An 18,796-nucleotide genomic window follows, 5' to 3' on the forward strand; every position below is an offset into this window, starting at 1 on the left:
AATGCAGCTAGCACTATACTATGAAACAGAATTTGTGGAATAAAGTGGTGACACACAACTGTCAATAAATTTTACTTACGTGGAACTGCAACACCATACTCCTGCGGGTTCTCTGACACAACCTTCTGCTTGAGCTCATTTAATTTGGCCCCCAAACAACCTAATAAAACAGAACTGACTGACGGGTTTCTGTGGGGAAAGAAATACTGCAAAGAGAATGAATAAAATAAACTTCACACAAACAATTTATGATACGGGAGTAAGCTTGAAGAAACCTGTACACAGGGACTTCATGGCCTGCCCCATTCTAATTTGAAGAACATCATTAGGAGCAAATTGAATCCAGTTGTTGGAAAAACATGTATCAGGCACTATGTCAGAAAATCTGTAATCTTAGCAGTTAGTTTTCTGGAATACCATTAATTTCTAAGGCATCTTGGGAAATGGGCTAAACATAAAGTTGCCAAGCTCACAGAATTAAAACTACATAGAGTAATTCTAACATCTACCTTTTCATCAGATGTTCTTACAGCATAAGTATGGTCATCATTGAGTGAGAACTGAACATCAATAGAAAATAAACCAGAGAAATTACAGATGGTCCTGCATCATAATTTTTGGAAGGATTTTTTTCTTTTTAGGATTATCAATTAAAAGAAGAGAACAAATGCTGACCAAAAAAGAAATATCTTTTAAAAAAGTAGTCAAAGTAAGCCCCTTGGGGTGGAGGTAAGGAAGGGAAGAGGGAGATGTGTTATAAATTTCAAATAAATTGTGTATTTTACCAATCAAAACAACCAATCTCTGCTGTTCACCCGGCTGCTGTTGATATTTAGTGACTTCTTCATATGTTAGCAGCTCTGCTGTGTCTGCCTGCTCTGCTTGCTTTGCTTCATTTTGATTGTTCTCCTTCTCTTTACGACTTAATCTAAAGCTCCTGCGTAAGCCAGCTGTAGAGGAAAATGTAAGATACATTATACTATGTCTCCCCTTACCTAAACTTTTGAGCTCCTTCAGCTAGAACTTACCCTGTCTTTCATTATGAGTTGCTCTCAGAATTCTTTTTTTAATAATCAAATCAATGAACATATGCTAATCTAGTCTACAAAAAACTGATGTGGCCATTATTTTCATTTGCATATCAGATGGAAAACAAAGTACCCAATCTAAAAAAAAGCTCAAGTTATCCTGAATTGCCAAGCATTGGCTATGTCCACTACACCCTTGCACAGAGATAATCTAGTTTATGAATTTATATGAAATTAACTCTAATGAAAAGAAACTAGTTTTACCTTTTTTTTTCCAATGGCATTTTTTTAAGGGGAAGAGGAAGTGGTTTTGGTTTCTCACCTATGTACTGCCCGTTGAAATATCCTTCACAGTCACAGTCCTCTGTAAATAAAGAACATGAGAAAGAGAGAGGGAGGCAGGAAGAGAGAGAAAGAGATGGGTATTTTACACAGTGCCTGCTACAAATACTGACACAAAAATTATTTGCCTTGGCTACTGGTTTACATTAAAAAAAAACAAATCAATATTGCACAGTACAATTTTATGTCTCAGTATTTATGGTTTCCAAAACTCATGCTCTTCAGCATCCATTGCTTACTGTTAAAAGTATAGTTTTCAGACTAAGTAAAGAAAGAAAAAAGACTCCTCAATCACAGGGCTCTATTTTTAATGTATGACTTTACAAGCAGATAGGGTTATATAAGGATATTGTCTGTTCTGACATTCCAGTGTCATCTGGGCTTGAAAAAAGGGAAATCAAAGATGACTGAAATACAAGCTGTAAATGTCTTCATTTTGACTAAGTTAAATTATCATTTCTATTCCATTCTTTATTAAAAATGTAAGTGAAAAAGCATCAAATCTCTATCATATGCATGGCCATGTAATAAATTAATAAATTGAGATGCACCACCTACCCCAAAGCTCCTAAAAGTATGCAAAACACCATACTGAAATCCTGCGGTAAATACTGAGTTCTCATGCTTCCTGAAAGAGCATTACTTGCTTTGTTAGAATTTAGGCACCCGTGCCCTGCAATATCCACAGAGTTCTACTCATTTTAAAAAGGAGGTGTATGGTTCTGGGACAAGGCTAACTGAGGCAAAAATATATGCAGCTTAACCCTTTAAATAACAAAATGTACCAATGCAGAGAGAGATTCTTGTCTTATTCTGAATAACTGCATGCAGGTAACTAATACATATTTGGTCTTCTCTTCCATCTGTGCCAATGTGTAATAGTAAAACATTATGCTTACAGTAACAGAAGATAACAGTAGTAATAACTCCTCCTATTCACAGCTAAGACCAGAGCTGTTTTCTCTTGTTGAAGATAGGCTTTAGTCTCACATTCCTGCTTCCTTAGGGTATACCAGTCACAGACAGCTAATTATAGAATACGATTTGTGCTTTCACCAAAGTTGATGCGATACTAATACTTGGCATATTATTTTCTAGAAGTACATGTGTAATGTGAAAAAAATAACAGCATGTAGATTCATTAGTAACTGCCTGGTTTTGGAAAGACGCATGATATCATGACATATAAACTGCATGAACCTAACACAGTCACTTGTAATGAAAACAATACAGCAAACAGTCCAAATTAACAGTGAAAAAAATCAATAAAGATTGATATAGTTACTCCAAAGGTGAAAACCCATATTTCTTTTACAACTACTGCATTTAACTTGCAACTCTATAAATCTCACTCAGAAACTTACAGAACATGTAAATGCATACAGGAATTGCGTATCAGAAGACACAAACCATTTATCTTAAATATGGAGTAAACTGGGGAGTAATTATTACATAGGTCATCAGTCCAAATTACATTTGTTTAAATAATACCTAAGGAAGAAACTGCTGTAGGAGCAAGCTATATTTACCATGTCTTCGGGGCTTACCAAACATTTATGAAAATGCATTGCTTGTTTACATACAGACAGGAAGACTACCTACCTTTATCAGAAGACTGATCATCTGCAGTTAGCATAAAAGATAGAGTTGATATGATTAAAAGACTGGTAAATGAACGAGTAAAATTACAGTGAACGGAAAGGAAGGATCTTCTGGTCTGATCTGCTTATCAGGCTAGTATATCTTAAAAAAAATTAAGCCGTGATCAACTGATCAATGACCTTTTCTTAAAATTTAGTATTAAAACCAGTTACCTGCTTAATTGTCTTCTCTGAGAATGTCTGACTAAAAGCCTAAGTAGAAATCCTCATTATATGGCTCCTATCACTGAGGGCAATGGAAACTAATTTGGAAATGCTTCCTGTAAATTAGTAATGCTATTTTACGATTAGGTTGAGCATCATCCTTCCTCTTTGTAGTGGAAAAATACCTGTATCTTCTCATGAGATATGCGAAGCACACTGGGGTCAGAAGTTCACTTACACCACTGAAGTTAGAACATTTCCAGCATCCTAGTCTACAGGCAATATCGCTATTCAACTTGAAGGTGACACTGCTGGCACAAAGTGTGGCTTCACATAGTCACATGGCTCTCCCACACAGCAGTAAGAGCTGTGCTGAAGTACCCAAGAGCAACAATAACATTATACTCTGGGTCAATACAGTATCTGTCTTCTGCCTTGCATCACTGACTATTGATTACATCCCAAGTAGCAATTTTTTTGTGAATCATTCACTGACAGAGGCTTTGGGGCTGTAAACAGGAATTGCTTTAAAGTCTACCTAAGTGCAGCTCTGTGACACTAAGAAATGGGACAGTAAAGCTGAAGTCTTTCTGTAGCCTGCACTGCAGATGGTATTGCCAGCTCTATCTTCCTCAAAGCTCCAACTTATTTTCATATAGACTTAGAGCCATTATCATGCACTTATGCAAGAGTTCCAAGATGTGTGCGCTGGGTTTCTTTTGCAGCTATAACGTTTCAAACTGTTGAAAACTAGTTGAACACAACTAACAAAATTTAAAGCCACTAAAAAATGTGTAAGACCTCAGGAGGAGAGGAGACAGTCATGTTTTTAAACTACTGGGCACTAGCAACACTGGAGAGAACTCAAAACCAAATCCTCCCATGTGACAGCTTGTATCCAAGCAAAATAAACCACAACAGAAAATAATTAAACACATCATTACTAAAAATCACAGGAAATTACTGAGAAGTTGATACCAACTAAGGCATCACTGAAGGAACAGAACAGACTTACACAGTGGCTTCTTCACAGTTTTGGCATTCTGCAGAGTGCCTACAGTTCTTCTGTAACTCAGTCGTCTAAATAGAAAATAATTACATTTTAGCAACATAAGCTCAGAATTATAAAGAATTTATACATATAGCATTGAAAATGAAGAAAGAAACAGTGCTTCTCCTTGAAAAAGTATAATAAATCTCTGATGGAACTAGAATGGGGGAAGTTTAACATGTTGTGCATCACACATCTCAGAAGTGAGTGAACAGAAATACACCATTAATCGGCAAATTAAACTCAGCCCCAGCTCTGGGAGAGCATGAAAATTAAGATTTTGTGTCCTGCAGTTTGAATCACTTTCAAAGTCAGTCTTGCTCTTTTCAATTCTAATTGAATGTGGCCTAGAAAAATCATTGCTCTGCTTATTGCAGGTAAGCTTTAGTAATTCAAAGAGCATCTCTGAAAATCTGGGTGTACAAGTAACATGGTGGATGCTTGCTCTAGCACTTCTTATCAAGCATTAAGCAGAATCAATGCCTTAACTAAGACATTTCCTGTAGAAAAACATGATAAAGCTTGGACAGGAAGCAGATATTTTTTGTGCTGTGCCTTAAGCTAACAAGTTCCACACTGTATTCTTTTTAACATACAGTCATTAACCTCGTTATAAAAATAACTGCTCAGATCTTCTCTTTGTGTCCTTGACAATTCCCGGCAACATTTTCCCTTTCGGGTTATTAAGCCACTTGCTTGCTTATCAATTTGCTACCATTCAAAAAATGGATTTGCCTCATTTTGTTTTTCATTTGCTCACACTCCTCTGTGGGCTGAAAGTACTGTTTCCACATCCTTATTATATATAGGAGATTTGTATTATGAAAAGCAGACTGACAACCAAACTATGCAACTCTGTTCTTTTATACTTAAGTTATGAGCTGTGCTAGCAACTGCCAAGTTCTGCCAGGTTTTATCTAAAGCCTCAGTTTGGAAATAACCAAGAACAGTAAGCGGTAAAAGATCTGTCTCTATTAGAGACATTGTGCGACTCTCGGAGGCTGTCAATAGGACCAGAGCTGCATAACTCTGAGACACTCTACCTCTGGAATGCCTATGATCCAGAGAAGATACATCCAGCAATTTGGAGTAAGAAGCATACAACGAGACCAGTGGTCAAAACCAAATTCCTTCTTAAATTTAAGACTTCTGACCTATAAATACAAGACTTCAGGGAAAATTTTGCTTTAGAATATATGCATATCTTGCTGTGAGAACAGATAAAACTTCTAGCTCTAAAAGATATCTGTGTCCAAGTCAAATAGTCTCTTAGGAGCCAGAAAAAATGCCAAATAAGCTTTTTTTACTGCTATTACATGCATAAATTTAAAATCATTAGAATAAATCAGTATTTCTTCTTATACTATGGAAGTACGACAAGTCTGTGAAATACAGTCTCTATAAACCAAGAGGTTCAAGAGACTGATATTCAGCATTTAAATTTGGTATATACTTATTTACCAAGTGCTTCAGTCCTCGTGCTACAAAGCATAAACCAATGACAAACTATCTGAGGAAAGCGAGGAAGTTTATTATACAACTGGAGAAGATGAAGCTTTTTAGCACTTTCATCTAAGCATCTGGTATTCACCCTGGCATGATCCTGCCTGTCATTTCCCATGTTGCTGCCACAAAATTAAAAAATCATCTTTCTGAAGCTGCCAGATCATGGATAAGATCATGGACCATGGATAAACAACAGAGACAAAAAAAGCAGCATAAAATAAGTGTAACGCTATATAGTGAAAACATCCTGTAAATTTCACTGACAAACCTTTCTTGGAATTGCTTTGAGGGGATCAAGCCTGCCCTGAGGTTGGTATCTCCAACACGCTTTGCTTGCCACCATGTGGGATCATCTTGGCTTACAACTTCCAGGATGTGTCGTTTCTTAAATGGCAGCCCAGCCTCTTGGCAGGGAATGGCTCTGTCTTCTTTGGGATTATAGCAGAAAAGTGCCCTCATAAAAACCTTCAAAAGAAACACATGCTTTCTTCTTGTCCTATTTGGAATTTCAAACTACCTTTAAAAGGCATTTCCCTAATTCTTACATCTTTAACTATAAAAAACATACACTCTTTGTCTCTCCTTTATGCTATGTTACATAAAAATACTGAAATCTTGCAAGCCTATTCTGTATTTTGACTTACCCACTCGTGAAGAAAAATAAACCAACTTTCAAGCACCTACTCAGTCATTATGCATTGGTATTGTAGAACATAAAGCTCAAAGATAAAAGTCTCAAGTAAACACAGTTCACACTCTGCGTAAGTACAAAATGCAACAAATAAAGGAAAAAATTAAGAGGAATAAGATAACATTATAAAGGGATGTATGGCAAAGTTGACTGATTAAACACTGTCTTTAGAATGTTCCTTTAATGCATCAAAATCTATTATTCAAGTTTGGATTTGTAGCCAGCAACTTGCCACCACTTAACACACCACAGTAGAACCATTTTTAGAAGTAATCCGATGGACGTCAAAGAATTTGTGAACTGACAGCGGGCAATCAGGAATCGGGAGTGACAGAGGAATCCTTTAAGGGACTAACAGACAGCAAGTCATTGCTCATCAGAGAGGACAATTCAAGCACTCAGAGAGGTGCACTGATATTTGCGGGGGCTATTGCGGTCTTACGATGAACACAGGTCTGTTTGAGAGTAGGTGTGTTTTGGCAGAAGTGAGTGGCAAAATGCCCCAAGATAATGGACAGATACAGCTGTCATGGTAAGAAGAAACAGGTGGGAGCAAGAGTTTTAACTACATGAACCAAAACAAAAGGCTAGAAATGCTATGAAAGAACATATGCCACCGTTTAGTAGAAGACAGAAGACATCTAAGTAATTGTACTAAATAAAATAACACAACTTTTTTATGCCAAGAAGTTGCTCCACTATCTCTTTAATTCAATTATGGTTCTAATTCTGTGAAACTCCTCACTGAATCAGCAAGGATCTTGCATTTACAGAGGTGCCAGAACTGTGTAAGTGTACAAAGCATGTTTCAGTATTTCATCAAGTTGCATACCTTGCTGTCCTTTAGACGATCTTCTTCTTTGATAGCTGGAATTATTTTTAATATTATTGATCCCTGAGACTGAGCCTGAGAAAAAAAGAGAAATGTTTCTTACTTTGAAAGTAGTACAAAGAAGCCTGTTACTCTCCACAGATTAGAAGGGAAACCTGGACAGTCAGCTTGGACTTGAACATTTGTAGTTCTCTCTCATAAATAAAGCATGAAAAGGAAACTTATTATATTACAGACATTTAAAAATGGACAAAATTAATACCATCCCAAAGTCCCCACAAAAACCAAACTTTATACAATTATCTCAAAGGATGCTTTTGACTTTTTTTCCCTAAATTAAAAGCAGTTATTCTTGGTATATATTCAGTATAGGTATTCGGAATAATTTTGATCTAAATTTGTTACATGATGGAATTGATGCCAGATACTTCAGTCTCCTAGTGCTGCCTTTCTTCTTACTGTGTCACTAACTCTGCTCCACCCCAAGACAAGAAGGGGCCAAGGCACAGCAGAGGAGTCAAAGACAAGTGAGCGTAAGAGCTAAGACACTTCATGCAACAGAGCAGGCTGGCCATGGACACAGAGGTTTAGATGTAGCTACTGAGATTTATGGGCATTAAGTCTAGAGAAACTTTAAGCAAGAATTTGCTAATGCCTCAAGGAATGTGGCAGTGAAGAAAAGATGGACAGTTCTGCAGGACACACAGATGAGGCTTCCTTCAGCCTCCTAGCATATCATATTATAGGAATAAACTATTTCTCTTTTAGGAATACACTTCTGATTTACAATTTACTTGTCATAAACGAACCATGAAAGTAAAGTTCTCGATGGAGTTACATGTAACTTTTACATACGCATCTTTCTTAGAAATGATTCAGTTTCACAGAACTTTCTAAAGTCAAATGGAGGCAACTAAATAATCCACTGAGGGAAAGAAAAGCTCTTAATGCAAAGACTGGCATGCATTCTGTCTTTTAGTACCATATATATTTTAAACTCATGGTCAAATGTCATCATCTGTTGTAATGACTAGATCATCTGACAAAAAAAGATCTTAAAATAAAAATAGGTGCAGACCAAAATCTGACTAATTTCTTCGGGTCGTTTGTGAAGCACAGCAATACCATTGACTTCTCTCAGTTCATCTCCAACATGGACAAGACCTGGAAAGATGATAATTAAAGTAAGTCCACAGGCTGGAAAGCGCCATTTCTCTGATGTCCAACCTACATTAATAGTATGTACCCCCTAACTAACGGATTCCTTACTACAGCCAAGTGCTTTTGTTGGCAGTGCGCTCTGAAGTGTCCTGCCCTTATTCTATATGGCATGTTTTTCAGCGCGCCACAGTCACATAAACAAACGGTGTGGAGACAGAGAACATGTGCCAAGATACTTCGCAAAATCACTGCCTCTATGTTTGGATCAGCACTAAGAATGCAATACTGGAATAGTTTCATAAGGATGGTCAAATCTTGTAGAGTAATGAGGCATGCTGCTGACTATCAGTGTAGGAATGACACTGCTGTCAACAGACAGATCAATACCACACAGTCCAAGAAAGACTGCTAGACAATTTTTTTAAACAAATCATGCAGGGGCCTTTACAAGTTTCAGGGTTGTTTACCCAGTTCAATAAAAAAAATGTTGCAGTTGTATTATAACTATTGTTTACTGGCATAAAAAAATTTGTCAGTAAACCAAACAGGAAACAAACAACTCATGATATAGTGAATATACCTAGTATACAAGATACTAGAATAAAGATAAAAACCTACTTTGCTTTGCTTTGCTCTTCTCTTTGCTTTCTTCTAAAGTTTAGGACTGCTTTTCCCTACTTTGTTGGCATTTTTCCTAGTAGCTATTTTAGAGCAAAGTAGCTAACTAAAATAATAGATTACCAGTGAAATACGGAAATGCTAAGTGCACTGTTTAGCCACTTTATATTACATTTATCAGATTATGCTAATATGAAAAATGCTAACAACAGTCAAAAAGAAAGCTGTAATTAGCTAATATTTTTTCATCACAGCAGTTCATTAGTTTTGTGATTGTATTACTAGTGTACTAAAAAAGTACCTAAGGCTTGAGTTCTACAAATCACATTTAAGGCCAAATAAGCTTATTTAACACAATCTGTATGAGTAGCTTCTAGAAAATGCAAGGTCAAATACTGTGTGAACTAACCCTCTAGAACCCAAAAGCATGCTGAATGACAGCGTATGCACAGAAGTCTTTCTTGTCACTAGACAACTGTAATTCAGCTGTCAAGTGAGCTTATCAGGTAGGCTCCCCTTATAGTCAATGAGGAAAAAAAGGCAGGTCCAGCAAGTGACCTGTCCCATGCTAAAAATGGTTGGGACAATTCATCCTCCAGAAATGCCCATCTCCCTCCACTGACTATGGAGGGTGCCTACATCACATACTACTTCAGACTTGACATCTAACGGTTGGCTATCAAGAGTCAGATGAGCTGCTTGTTTAGTACGAAATAGTCTACATATGTATTAAACACCAGTGTCCAAAGGGCTGGTTTTGTTAATGAATAATCATTAGATTTAGTTAGAATTTATTGCTCTAGGTAGGTGTATATGATGCTTGTGTGTGTGTGCATAATTTTGGAAATTTATGACAGTTTACAAATGCTATTTTAAATCTCCTTTTCTTCAGAAATTTACCACTGCGATCAGCTGCACCACCTCTCATGATCCTTGCTACAATCACAGCCCCTGTATGCTCATCTCTTCTGATGGTAGCTCCCTGAAATAAAACATAACCCCCCCCCGCAAAGACATCATCTTCAGAAAGTTGCTTAGAACACACTCACTTAGCAGTGAAATAACATGTAAGCTAGTATGTCCTCTAAACTGGAATTCATTTTTTCTATAAATTTTGTCTCCCTCCTTGACTGTTTTCACCATTATTCAACTTCTGCCTGTGCACGTCATGTGACTGTGGGAAGGTGGGCACATCCTGAGTATTTACACTACCTACATAATGCTGGTAAGCTTTGCTGAATGTTTACACTACCTACACTATGCTGGTAATCAAAGTCACTCAAGCGTGCAAAACAGAATTTCTTGTAACAAGCTTTCTCTACATGTCTTCTGAAACCTTATACAACAAAGCCAGCACTTTTATGTATAAAAGCAAGGAAAGCCAAGTAATTTGGTATTTTTTTCTCCTAGGTCTGCTGGCAATATAATACTTTAAACAGGAATTAAGTCACCATTCTCTTTTACTATCTACTATATTGTACAGTTCCAAAACACTCTTTAATAGACTTCTTCCCCAAAGCAATTGTTTTTTTCCTAGGAAATCAATTCTTCCATTTCCATTTGTATAAAAACAATATCTTGTCAATATATTGTTTGTATATAGCTATCAAACATACTCTTACCATACACCACTGACACTCATGTAAGAGAAGGTATGCATTCATTCATTATTATACACATTCAATTAATGTGCATAGTAAATATAATTAATTTAATATACACAGCATCTCAAACAGAGCATTTCCCTCAAAGTGGCATTTTGCAACCCATGTTTATCAATTGCCTCATGCAAAATTGTGAATGTGTACTTACCAAAGTTGTCTTTTTACGGTATTTAACTACCTTCATAACACTTACTTTTTGCAGACTATTTGATGACATCTTCAAGTACCTCCCCCATACTTACAACAATGCTTTTGTACCTGAGAATTTTATGACTAGAGATGGACTATCTAATATGTACCAAAGGTTCTTTATTTTTCACTAGCCGAACAATTTTCACCGATTCTTCATCAAAATCATCATCAAAGTTATCGGGCAGAGGTGGAAGGACTGGATCAAAGTTCTTCTGTGCTACAGTGTCGTGTACGACAAGCATTGCCTGCATAAAGGAAATATGAAACAGTGACGTAATGGAGCAATATCACAGTCTCCAATTCTCACGTTTCAGACATGACAGCAAACTTTTTTTTTTAACTGACTTTATGAAAATCCATACAAAAGTTCTGTAATGGCAATAAATGATTTCTTATTGGTCTTCTGGCTACAATACTGAAAAGGTTCACATCTAATTTTAAACTCTACTCTGCTTTTATTAATGAAAAAAGATAATAACCTACTTTACTTTCAAAGGGCACCAACAGACATAGTGAAAGAACATGGAATGTTTTCTTTTCCCGTTTCCTTCTCCTGCGCTTTTGCAGAGACCAATATTGTTATCACTGACATCACCAGGAACTGGCTCACACACTGACCTGTCCTCTTCATTCGTATCAGTCATTTATTCTTTCCATATAGTCTATACATCTGTGCATCTTATTAGAAAAAAAAAGATAAGCCAGAGACTCTATTACAGTGATTATCTTACCCATCATGTAAACGATATATTGGTATGTGTCAATATATAAAGTAAGCACAGGCATCAAGAAAGCCCAACCTAAATAAATTTACAGAATGGAGGAGGACTGTAGAAAGCAAAGAGCTCAGAAATGGGGTACTCTTCTTTTCTGCTCCCTTAGGAAATATTAAGGAGGGGAGGGGAGAAGATATGGCCCCTTATTTATGAAACGTCTACACTGTGTCTTCTCAGTCCCCTTCACATCCTAAAGCCTGTGGCAGGAAATGGAATAGAACTACAGTCTGTAGGAGGCTTTTCCCTTTTGTTACGGACTCTTCACTGTAATTTTTCCTTAACAGAACGTTCTGCTGGAGTTATGCAAAGGAATTTCATTAAGGTCTCTGGTGTTTTTTTTACCCTGAGATGTGGTGTTGACAACAGCTGAAGTAGCTCTTTTTCTTCATTATTCACTGGTGCTGTCTGCAATTCTTCTATTACCTTTAAAATAAAAGACAGCATCTTCAAAATAAAAGGCATCCACTGAACAAGGCCATATATTTGCAAGTGTATTTTCTGTTGAGCGTTCGCTAATTTCTATCACTTGTCAAAGAAGCATGGGTAGATCAAACGCAACCCCAAGAAACTGTGCATGCATCCTAAAAGAAATGAAAGCTTCTTGATCTGTTTATTTAGATTTTTATTAGATAGATAGTGCAGGAAGAGATAATCAGAATTCAGGATCTTAGCCCCTAAACATACCTTTTTAAGAGTGTTCCAGTCAACGTAATTTCAGGAATGAATCCTGAAGTTTTTAATCCATATTTTAAACAGCACTCTTGTGTTTGCATTGCGATAACACAGTTTAACCCTCTTTCTAACCAAGTAGCACTATCATGCAACAGAAGTTCCCTCGTTCCCCCGCAAAGCCTGTATACCACTATTGTTCCTGGAGACTCAGACCTTCCAAAAAAAAAAAAAAAAAATTAGAGAACCTCTCACACCTGAATCAGGGCCTAAATTCCCTTTTTTTGCAAAGCCTTTTCAGGAAACACGCACAAAGTACAACTTTGCCTGCATTTTCTATGGCAGGTGAAAAGGAATTAACTAGATTTGCGAAAAGTATTTAACTCCAGACTGCATAAGTTGGAGAAAATTTGGTATGAAATACTTCTGAAAATCAATTTTAAATCTGAAATTTTACACACACTAAATAGACATAAAAACCCCATAACCTGCCAAATGTAAAGTCTTCAATTTTTATAACTGAAAATTCAAAAATTAATTCCCTTCTTTCAATGGCAACAACTGATGACTGAACCGGGAAAAGAGACCATGGGCTTCCCAGACCAGATCAGAAAGTAACCTCATCAGTCTGACACTTTGCCTGTGACCATTTCTAATACAGCTACTACAAAGTGAAAATAATAACTCCAGAAACACATTTTTGCACTAGGCTGCTTTGAGAAGCTTGTATAGAACCAGGAGCAAGGGAGAGAATCCTTCATGTAGCCAAACTCTCAATCTTTCAGAGACAGAGGGAAAAAAAGAGAGACAGGAGAGAAGAGGGGGGAGGGAGGAGAAGCAGAGAGAAGGGGGTGAAGGAGGGGAGGAAGAGAATGGGGAGAGGGGAGGAGGAGAACAGGAGGAAGAGGAAGGGAGAGAGAGAATTCCTTTCCCTGTAAAGGATTCTGGATAGGGAAGTTCTATAATCCTATATAAAACTTTTCCTCTGCTATTTAGGAGACGATGATTTTGTATAGATTTGACAGATGGCAGTGTCAAAACTTTTACGGAGGCAGTAGGCTATCTGTGGGAAAGGGGAGTGGTAGTGTGCTGCAGGGTCAGCACGGGACAATGGGGTCTCCCGGCTTTGCAAAGGGAGGAATTCTACCTTCCAAACCTTCCAACTGCCCTTTGCTACACTTTTGAAGGAAACAGGCACAAGCCACTTGTAAACAGCTGTCAAAGGCGGTATAAGTTTCACTTTTCAGGTATGTGGCAGGTTGCAAACAAATCTAAGATATAACATGTTGTTCTGTGAACAGCAGTGAAGCCTCGGTTGTAAGGGATTTATGTCCTTAACGCTGAGCTCTTATGTGGATTCTCTGATATCCAGCAAGGACTGAATGCTTCTTGTAGCTTCTCTCTTAGGAAGGGCATTAATAATATCTCTGTGCTCTCCCTGTTTGTGTCTGTCTTCATTGGACATATAAGGACATGATATTTCTGAGGTCTCGTTTCCTCCATCAGTTATGAGTGAAACTTGCCAGTGGATTCCAAAGACAATGGGGGGGGGGGGGCGAGAAATAAATACACATATAGCACAATCGTAAAGCTTGAATTTGTTAGAAGTGGGCTTAAAGATGAGGAAAAGGAGGCAGAATTCTTACTCACATCTTCGACTAATCCTGCTGCACTGTGTAAAACAGGAGTTGGACTCTGTCTTTCATAATGACGGAGTTTTTCATGAATCTGAAAAAGATTATTCAGGTATATTATTACACAGAGATGCAAAACTTCCTAAACATATCTACACTGGAATATACTTATATTTAAGGAGTGTAACTTTCCTGAGATATAACTCTCAGAAAAACAGTCTCTATTGGAATTATTTTTGTTTTGTTTAGGAGTTTTTATTTTTCTTTTTGCTACTGCAAGTTCCGCAGACAGCCAGAAATACACCGTAAGACTTCAGCAGTATAAGGAGAAAATAAAGCCATTTTATTCTGCTTTTCAACTACTGGGTACTGAACCTGCATTTTTACAATTACTTCAAAGTAACCTGTAAGTATAAAATGATCTCGATGTCACAAAGCATCAAACAAACCTCAAGAATGGCCTTTCCAGACTGATTCCTATTTTACAATTCAGGGTCACCTTCACTCAGCACCAAGCAGAAATGTATTTTTTGAACAAAATATCTTAATTTTCATTGAATGTTCTTAATGTTTGTGCTTAAATAAATATGTGCTTTTGTCAGTATAGAACTCTACCCAAAAACAAATGAGCTTTGGCAAACAAACTAAATGATCAATGGCACAGAGAATAACTAACCTGTGAAGAAAATGTAGACTCATAAAGGGAACTTTTACCTTCATTAGGTAACTGAGACTCTTTTCACTGAAGACATCCCGAAGGAATCCCATTTCCTCTTTATGATTTGAGTCAGGTCTTAGTTGAGAGGTCAACAGAGCCAAAGTTTCGTGTAATCCTATATTTAAAGGCAAGACAGAACAAAAGCTTTGTAGACAACATGTTTTAGTCAGCTACACTTACTCAGGTACCATCTCTGTGATTATTAAGTTTACATAGAGATTTGCGGTTATCTTCCACTCATTTTTTTAATGGCTCCCTTCCTAGGCAGCCAACACAGCTCGAGATATAACAAAGATCATGGTAAGGCAAAAGCTGCAAAAACAATATGCTTTTTTAAAGCCATTGCTTTTAAAGTTTTCCTCTTCATGTTCTTTCCCCTTTGCTCCTCTAACAGCTGGCCCTCTAACAAACTTTGCCTTACGAGAGAGCCACAGCAGACTCACAGGGTAGCTGAACTATTTCCTTTGCTGCACAGTTACTAGCTCTACTTCCCAAGCAACTCTGCTTACCAGTGTTATCCTGTCCTTCTACCTCTGAAGCACCTGTTAAGAAGTAAGTTCTGATCAGAGGAGGGTCAGAGGAGGGTCAGAGGTTGTTGAGAACACTGCACTGGAAGCAAAGATTGTGACTAGTTTTCTAAAAAGTACTTCATCCATTAGTATCCTAATTTTCCAAAGAGGAGGGTCAGACAGCCATGAGGTTTTTCCTGGTGGACCACAGCTGACAAAAAACCCAGACCCAGATAAAATAATTTCTGTTCCACAGGCTATTCTCTCTGTGACCTTCAGAGTGCATCTGGATCCAGGAGATTCAAACTCTCTTCTCCTGCTTTAACACTTGGTACCATCAGTGTATATGGCTTCACTTTGGGGAGAACACCGGAAAAGCTGGTTAGTAAGCCTTGAGTGGAATCACTGTTAAGTCAAAAGAGTAACAGTAACAAAGCTTACCAACACTTCTACAGAAAATATTAACAAGTGACACGGCAAGCACCAGAGATGTAAGGAGTGACCTTTAAAAAGCATGTGTGGAAGCCTGTATTATACTGAGAGGTCTGAGATTGTCTATAGGAGCCTGGCTACCAGCTTACATTCACGGGCTCTAAGGTTCTTACTAAACTAGGTGTTCCCTGGAATCTAACTTTATTCAGTTCCACCTTTTATAATCCAGCTACCTTGTATTCTTTTAAGTAACTGCTAAGAAATTTAGTTGAGCAATCTTAATTCTATTTTATTTAATTGCAAGTTGAATTCATTTCCTGTGTGAAAAGCACGTACTAAGGTTTCAGTCATACGTTTAAAGCAAGCAGGTAAGTTACCTGAGTCTTCTGAAAGCACGGGCATGGCGGTTTTCTTAATCTTAGAGACAAATGTTCAACTTAAATCAAAATGATTATTTCTTCTTTCTGGACTGCGATTCAGAGGCAGTCCTGAAATGACGAAAGATAATACTTTTGATGAAGCATCTGAGACAAATGGAGATTATGTAAAAACAGTAAATTCTTAGTACATCTTTCTTCTAAGTGTGCAGCTTAACCTGAATCAGGCAGACTCCTGCAGTTATTCTGCTACGCAAATAATAACATATCTTATGTTATGTAGTAACTGTATAACATCTTTGACAAAGCTGATGCCAAAGAGAACAGATGATTCCTTATTCTATCCTGAAGTTAGCCACAGTTTTAGGAGGTCTAAATAACTGGCTGAGAAGATAGAAACTAAAAAGCATGCAGCAGCATAGCTGTCTAAAAGCAGTGTTAAAACCATACACACAGGAATAGAGAGAGCATGCAGGAAGATGCCATCACGACAAGATGTTCTGGGGCTTCCTAGAAGCACATCTCAAAGTAATTTACATCTGTTCGGCATTCTGATGCAGACCCTAACACAATTAGATGCAACTCATTAAAGCTAGTGGGAATGTCACTCCACTGACCTTGGTCATGGGTATACTCTAAAAATCCCAGTGGATGCTTTTATTGCTGTATTTTCCTTGTCACTTAGCGCAAATAACTTCAGAGTAATTTCAAACAGCAAACCTGAATCTACATTTAAACTCGCCAGTCCAAGATTAAACATTGTGTTCCAGCGCATTAAAATCTTGCTCATGCTTGTAAAATTCATCAAACTAATACTTGCAGGAAAAAAACAGCCATAATATCGCACAAAAAGGATTAGAAAGGAATTTGGGATCCTTCACTCTTTGCTAAATGTAACAAAGGATGCTCATTGTGTTTCTGTTTGTAGACAAATCTCTGATATTTTGACCACATGACCAAAATTTTCTGGTTTTCTGATTCAACTTTAGTTTTATTAGCTGCCTGAAAATACCATAGTAACATAGGCTACACATTTATTTAACTTTCAGAAGCAATTCCACTACATATTGCTTAAAATGACAAACATATTTCACCTTTTCCCCCCAATGCTGCATGTGCGAAGAAATGTATAAGCAATTTAGTCAAACTCTGGTTCCTTCATGTATTTAAAATCTTCTCCAATTAGCAAGGAAGGGAATTTAAACTGTGCGCTCTGCTTTTGTGAGAATGCGTGCTTCGCCCAGTTGAACTCATTTAGCATCAGAAACCAGCCAGAAAACCGAGTCTCACTTAGTGAGGATGCATCCTGTACAGGAATCCGGAGCTTGCATGCGTTACCATCTCAGAAACCTGACAGCAAACGTGGGAAGGAGCACTAGAGTTAGAGGAGCTTGAAACAGCAATCAGAATGGAAGTTTCCCCCAGAAGCATCTCCAATGCTCTTTCAGAAGAAGAAAGAGCGTTTCATGCCCAAGAACCAATGTGCTGAAGCTTTGCTGATGAGCACTCTATATGTCAATATTCAGGGCTGCTTTCAAGGCACTAAATTCAGTCCCAGCCATCTGAAACTTTGAAGGGGAACTCAGCAACATGATTATGTCCTTTCAGCACAGCAGTACAAATCTACTCACCACCCCTTTCCTCTCCAGCTATCTACCCTAAGCCATAATTCACTTTTCAAGCATATCCTTGCTCAGCTGTTCCTGAGACAGAATATTTGAACCACTGTCACTGCCTCAGAAAAGACTGCTGATAGTGGGAAAGGGCCAAATAAACTGAAGTGATGCTGTACATTAGGTCAAAGAGATTAAACAGAAATGAAAAATGCTTTGGCATATTCTCACTACCTTAGAAAACAAACCTAATGGGGTTCATAGTCGAGAAATAGCATGAAGCTTCAGTAATCCAAATGTATTTTCCAAAGTGGGTAAAAATAGTTGTGTTTTAACATCTTTTCAGGAGAAGATCACCCTCGTGATCAGCTCAGAAAAGGCATCTGCATGCCAAGAGTCATTCACAGTGGGCAGCTCTGACACAGGATTTCTTCTCACTTTCTTTCTGTCTACAAGAAATGTCACAGCGCAGCAGAGATAACCTGTCACTCTGTACTGTACTTGCTCTAGTACTAAAAATGGTGGCTGCTCTGATGGCTTGGGGAAGCAGGGAGGAAACGGCGCGGCGGTCGCTGCTCGCCGGGGATGGGCTCTGCCTCAGCCCCCTCCGCGGCCCAGGCAGGCCCGCTCCCCCGCCACCGGCTGCGCCGCAGCCGGCCCAGCCGCCGCGGGGCGAGCCCAGCCCAGGCCGGCGCGGCGCGGCCTCCTCACGGCGCGAGGGGCACGCAGCGAGGCCGCGCCCCGCACTAGCCACCCCGCCATGAGGCGATCCCCTCGGAGGAGGGCGCGGCGATCCCGCCAGGCCCGCCCCGAGCGTCCGGCCTCGCCCGAGCCCGCCGCGCACCCGCCGCGGTTCCGTAGGCCCCCGCCCCGCCACGCCCGCGCCTCGCGGGCGGCGCTAGAGCCCGAGCCGGCTCCGCCCGGCCGCGAAATGGCGTCGCCCCGCCCGCCCGCGCGGGGTGCTGCGGACACAGCGCTGCCGCTGGCAGAGGCTTACCTGCGGCCGCGGGCCCAGCCAGCGCGGTGCCGGCTTACTGCCCCCGCGAGCTGCGCAGCAGTTCCGCGCCACCCGGCAGCCCGCTGCGCGCTGCGCTCATGCGCCCCTAGAGTCACTCTACGCGCCGCCTCCTTCCCTCCTCCCCCCACCCCCTCCCCTCAGCTGCCGGGGGCGGCCGGGC

General features: G+C 39.1%; 1 protein-coding gene across 5 annotated transcripts in view; it reads right to left on the reverse strand.

Moving 5' to 3' along the window:
* The window catches only part of MPP3 (MAGUK p55 scaffold protein 3), a 36,593-nt gene extending 17,848 nt beyond the window's left edge, over positions 1-18,745 (reverse strand). Inside the window, exons 1-16 of one of the 5 annotated variants that reach the window (XM_026113578.2) lie at positions 18,616-18,736; positions 17,100-17,355; positions 16,006-16,116; positions 14,684-14,802; positions 13,986-14,063; positions 12,009-12,089; positions 10,998-11,135; positions 9,935-10,016; positions 8,334-8,419; positions 7,256-7,330; positions 6,001-6,197; positions 4,191-4,255; positions 2,973-2,993; positions 1,351-1,392; positions 786-950; positions 80-160 (exon numbers count right to left, since the gene is read on the reverse strand). In XM_026113578.2, the coding sequence (XP_025969363.1) occupies positions 80-160; positions 786-950; positions 1,351-1,392; positions 2,973-2,993; positions 4,191-4,255; positions 6,001-6,197; positions 7,256-7,330; positions 8,334-8,419; positions 9,935-10,016; positions 10,998-11,135; positions 12,009-12,089; positions 13,986-14,063; positions 14,684-14,802; positions 16,006-16,030 (1,255 nt within the window). In that variant the 5' untranslated portion in view covers positions 16,031-16,116; positions 17,100-17,355; positions 18,616-18,736. Of the gene's footprint in view, positions 1-79; positions 161-785; positions 951-1,350; positions 1,393-2,972; positions 2,994-4,190; positions 4,256-6,000; positions 6,198-7,255; positions 7,331-8,333; positions 8,420-9,934; positions 10,017-10,997; positions 11,136-12,008; positions 12,090-13,985; positions 14,064-14,683; positions 14,803-16,005; positions 16,117-17,099; positions 17,356-18,615 lie in introns of all 5 variants that reach the window. The other 4 variants (XM_064524835.1, XM_064524836.1, XM_026113579.2 and 1 more) reach the window with 4 other exon arrangements.
* Positions 18,746-18,796: the final 51 nt, after the last annotated feature.

The sequence above is a fragment of the Dromaius novaehollandiae genome, chromosome 22 (genome assembly GCF_036370855.1).
Source record: "Dromaius novaehollandiae isolate bDroNov1 chromosome 22, bDroNov1.hap1, whole genome shotgun sequence".
Taxonomy (NCBI): domain Eukaryota; kingdom Metazoa; phylum Chordata; class Aves; order Casuariiformes; family Dromaiidae; genus Dromaius; species Dromaius novaehollandiae.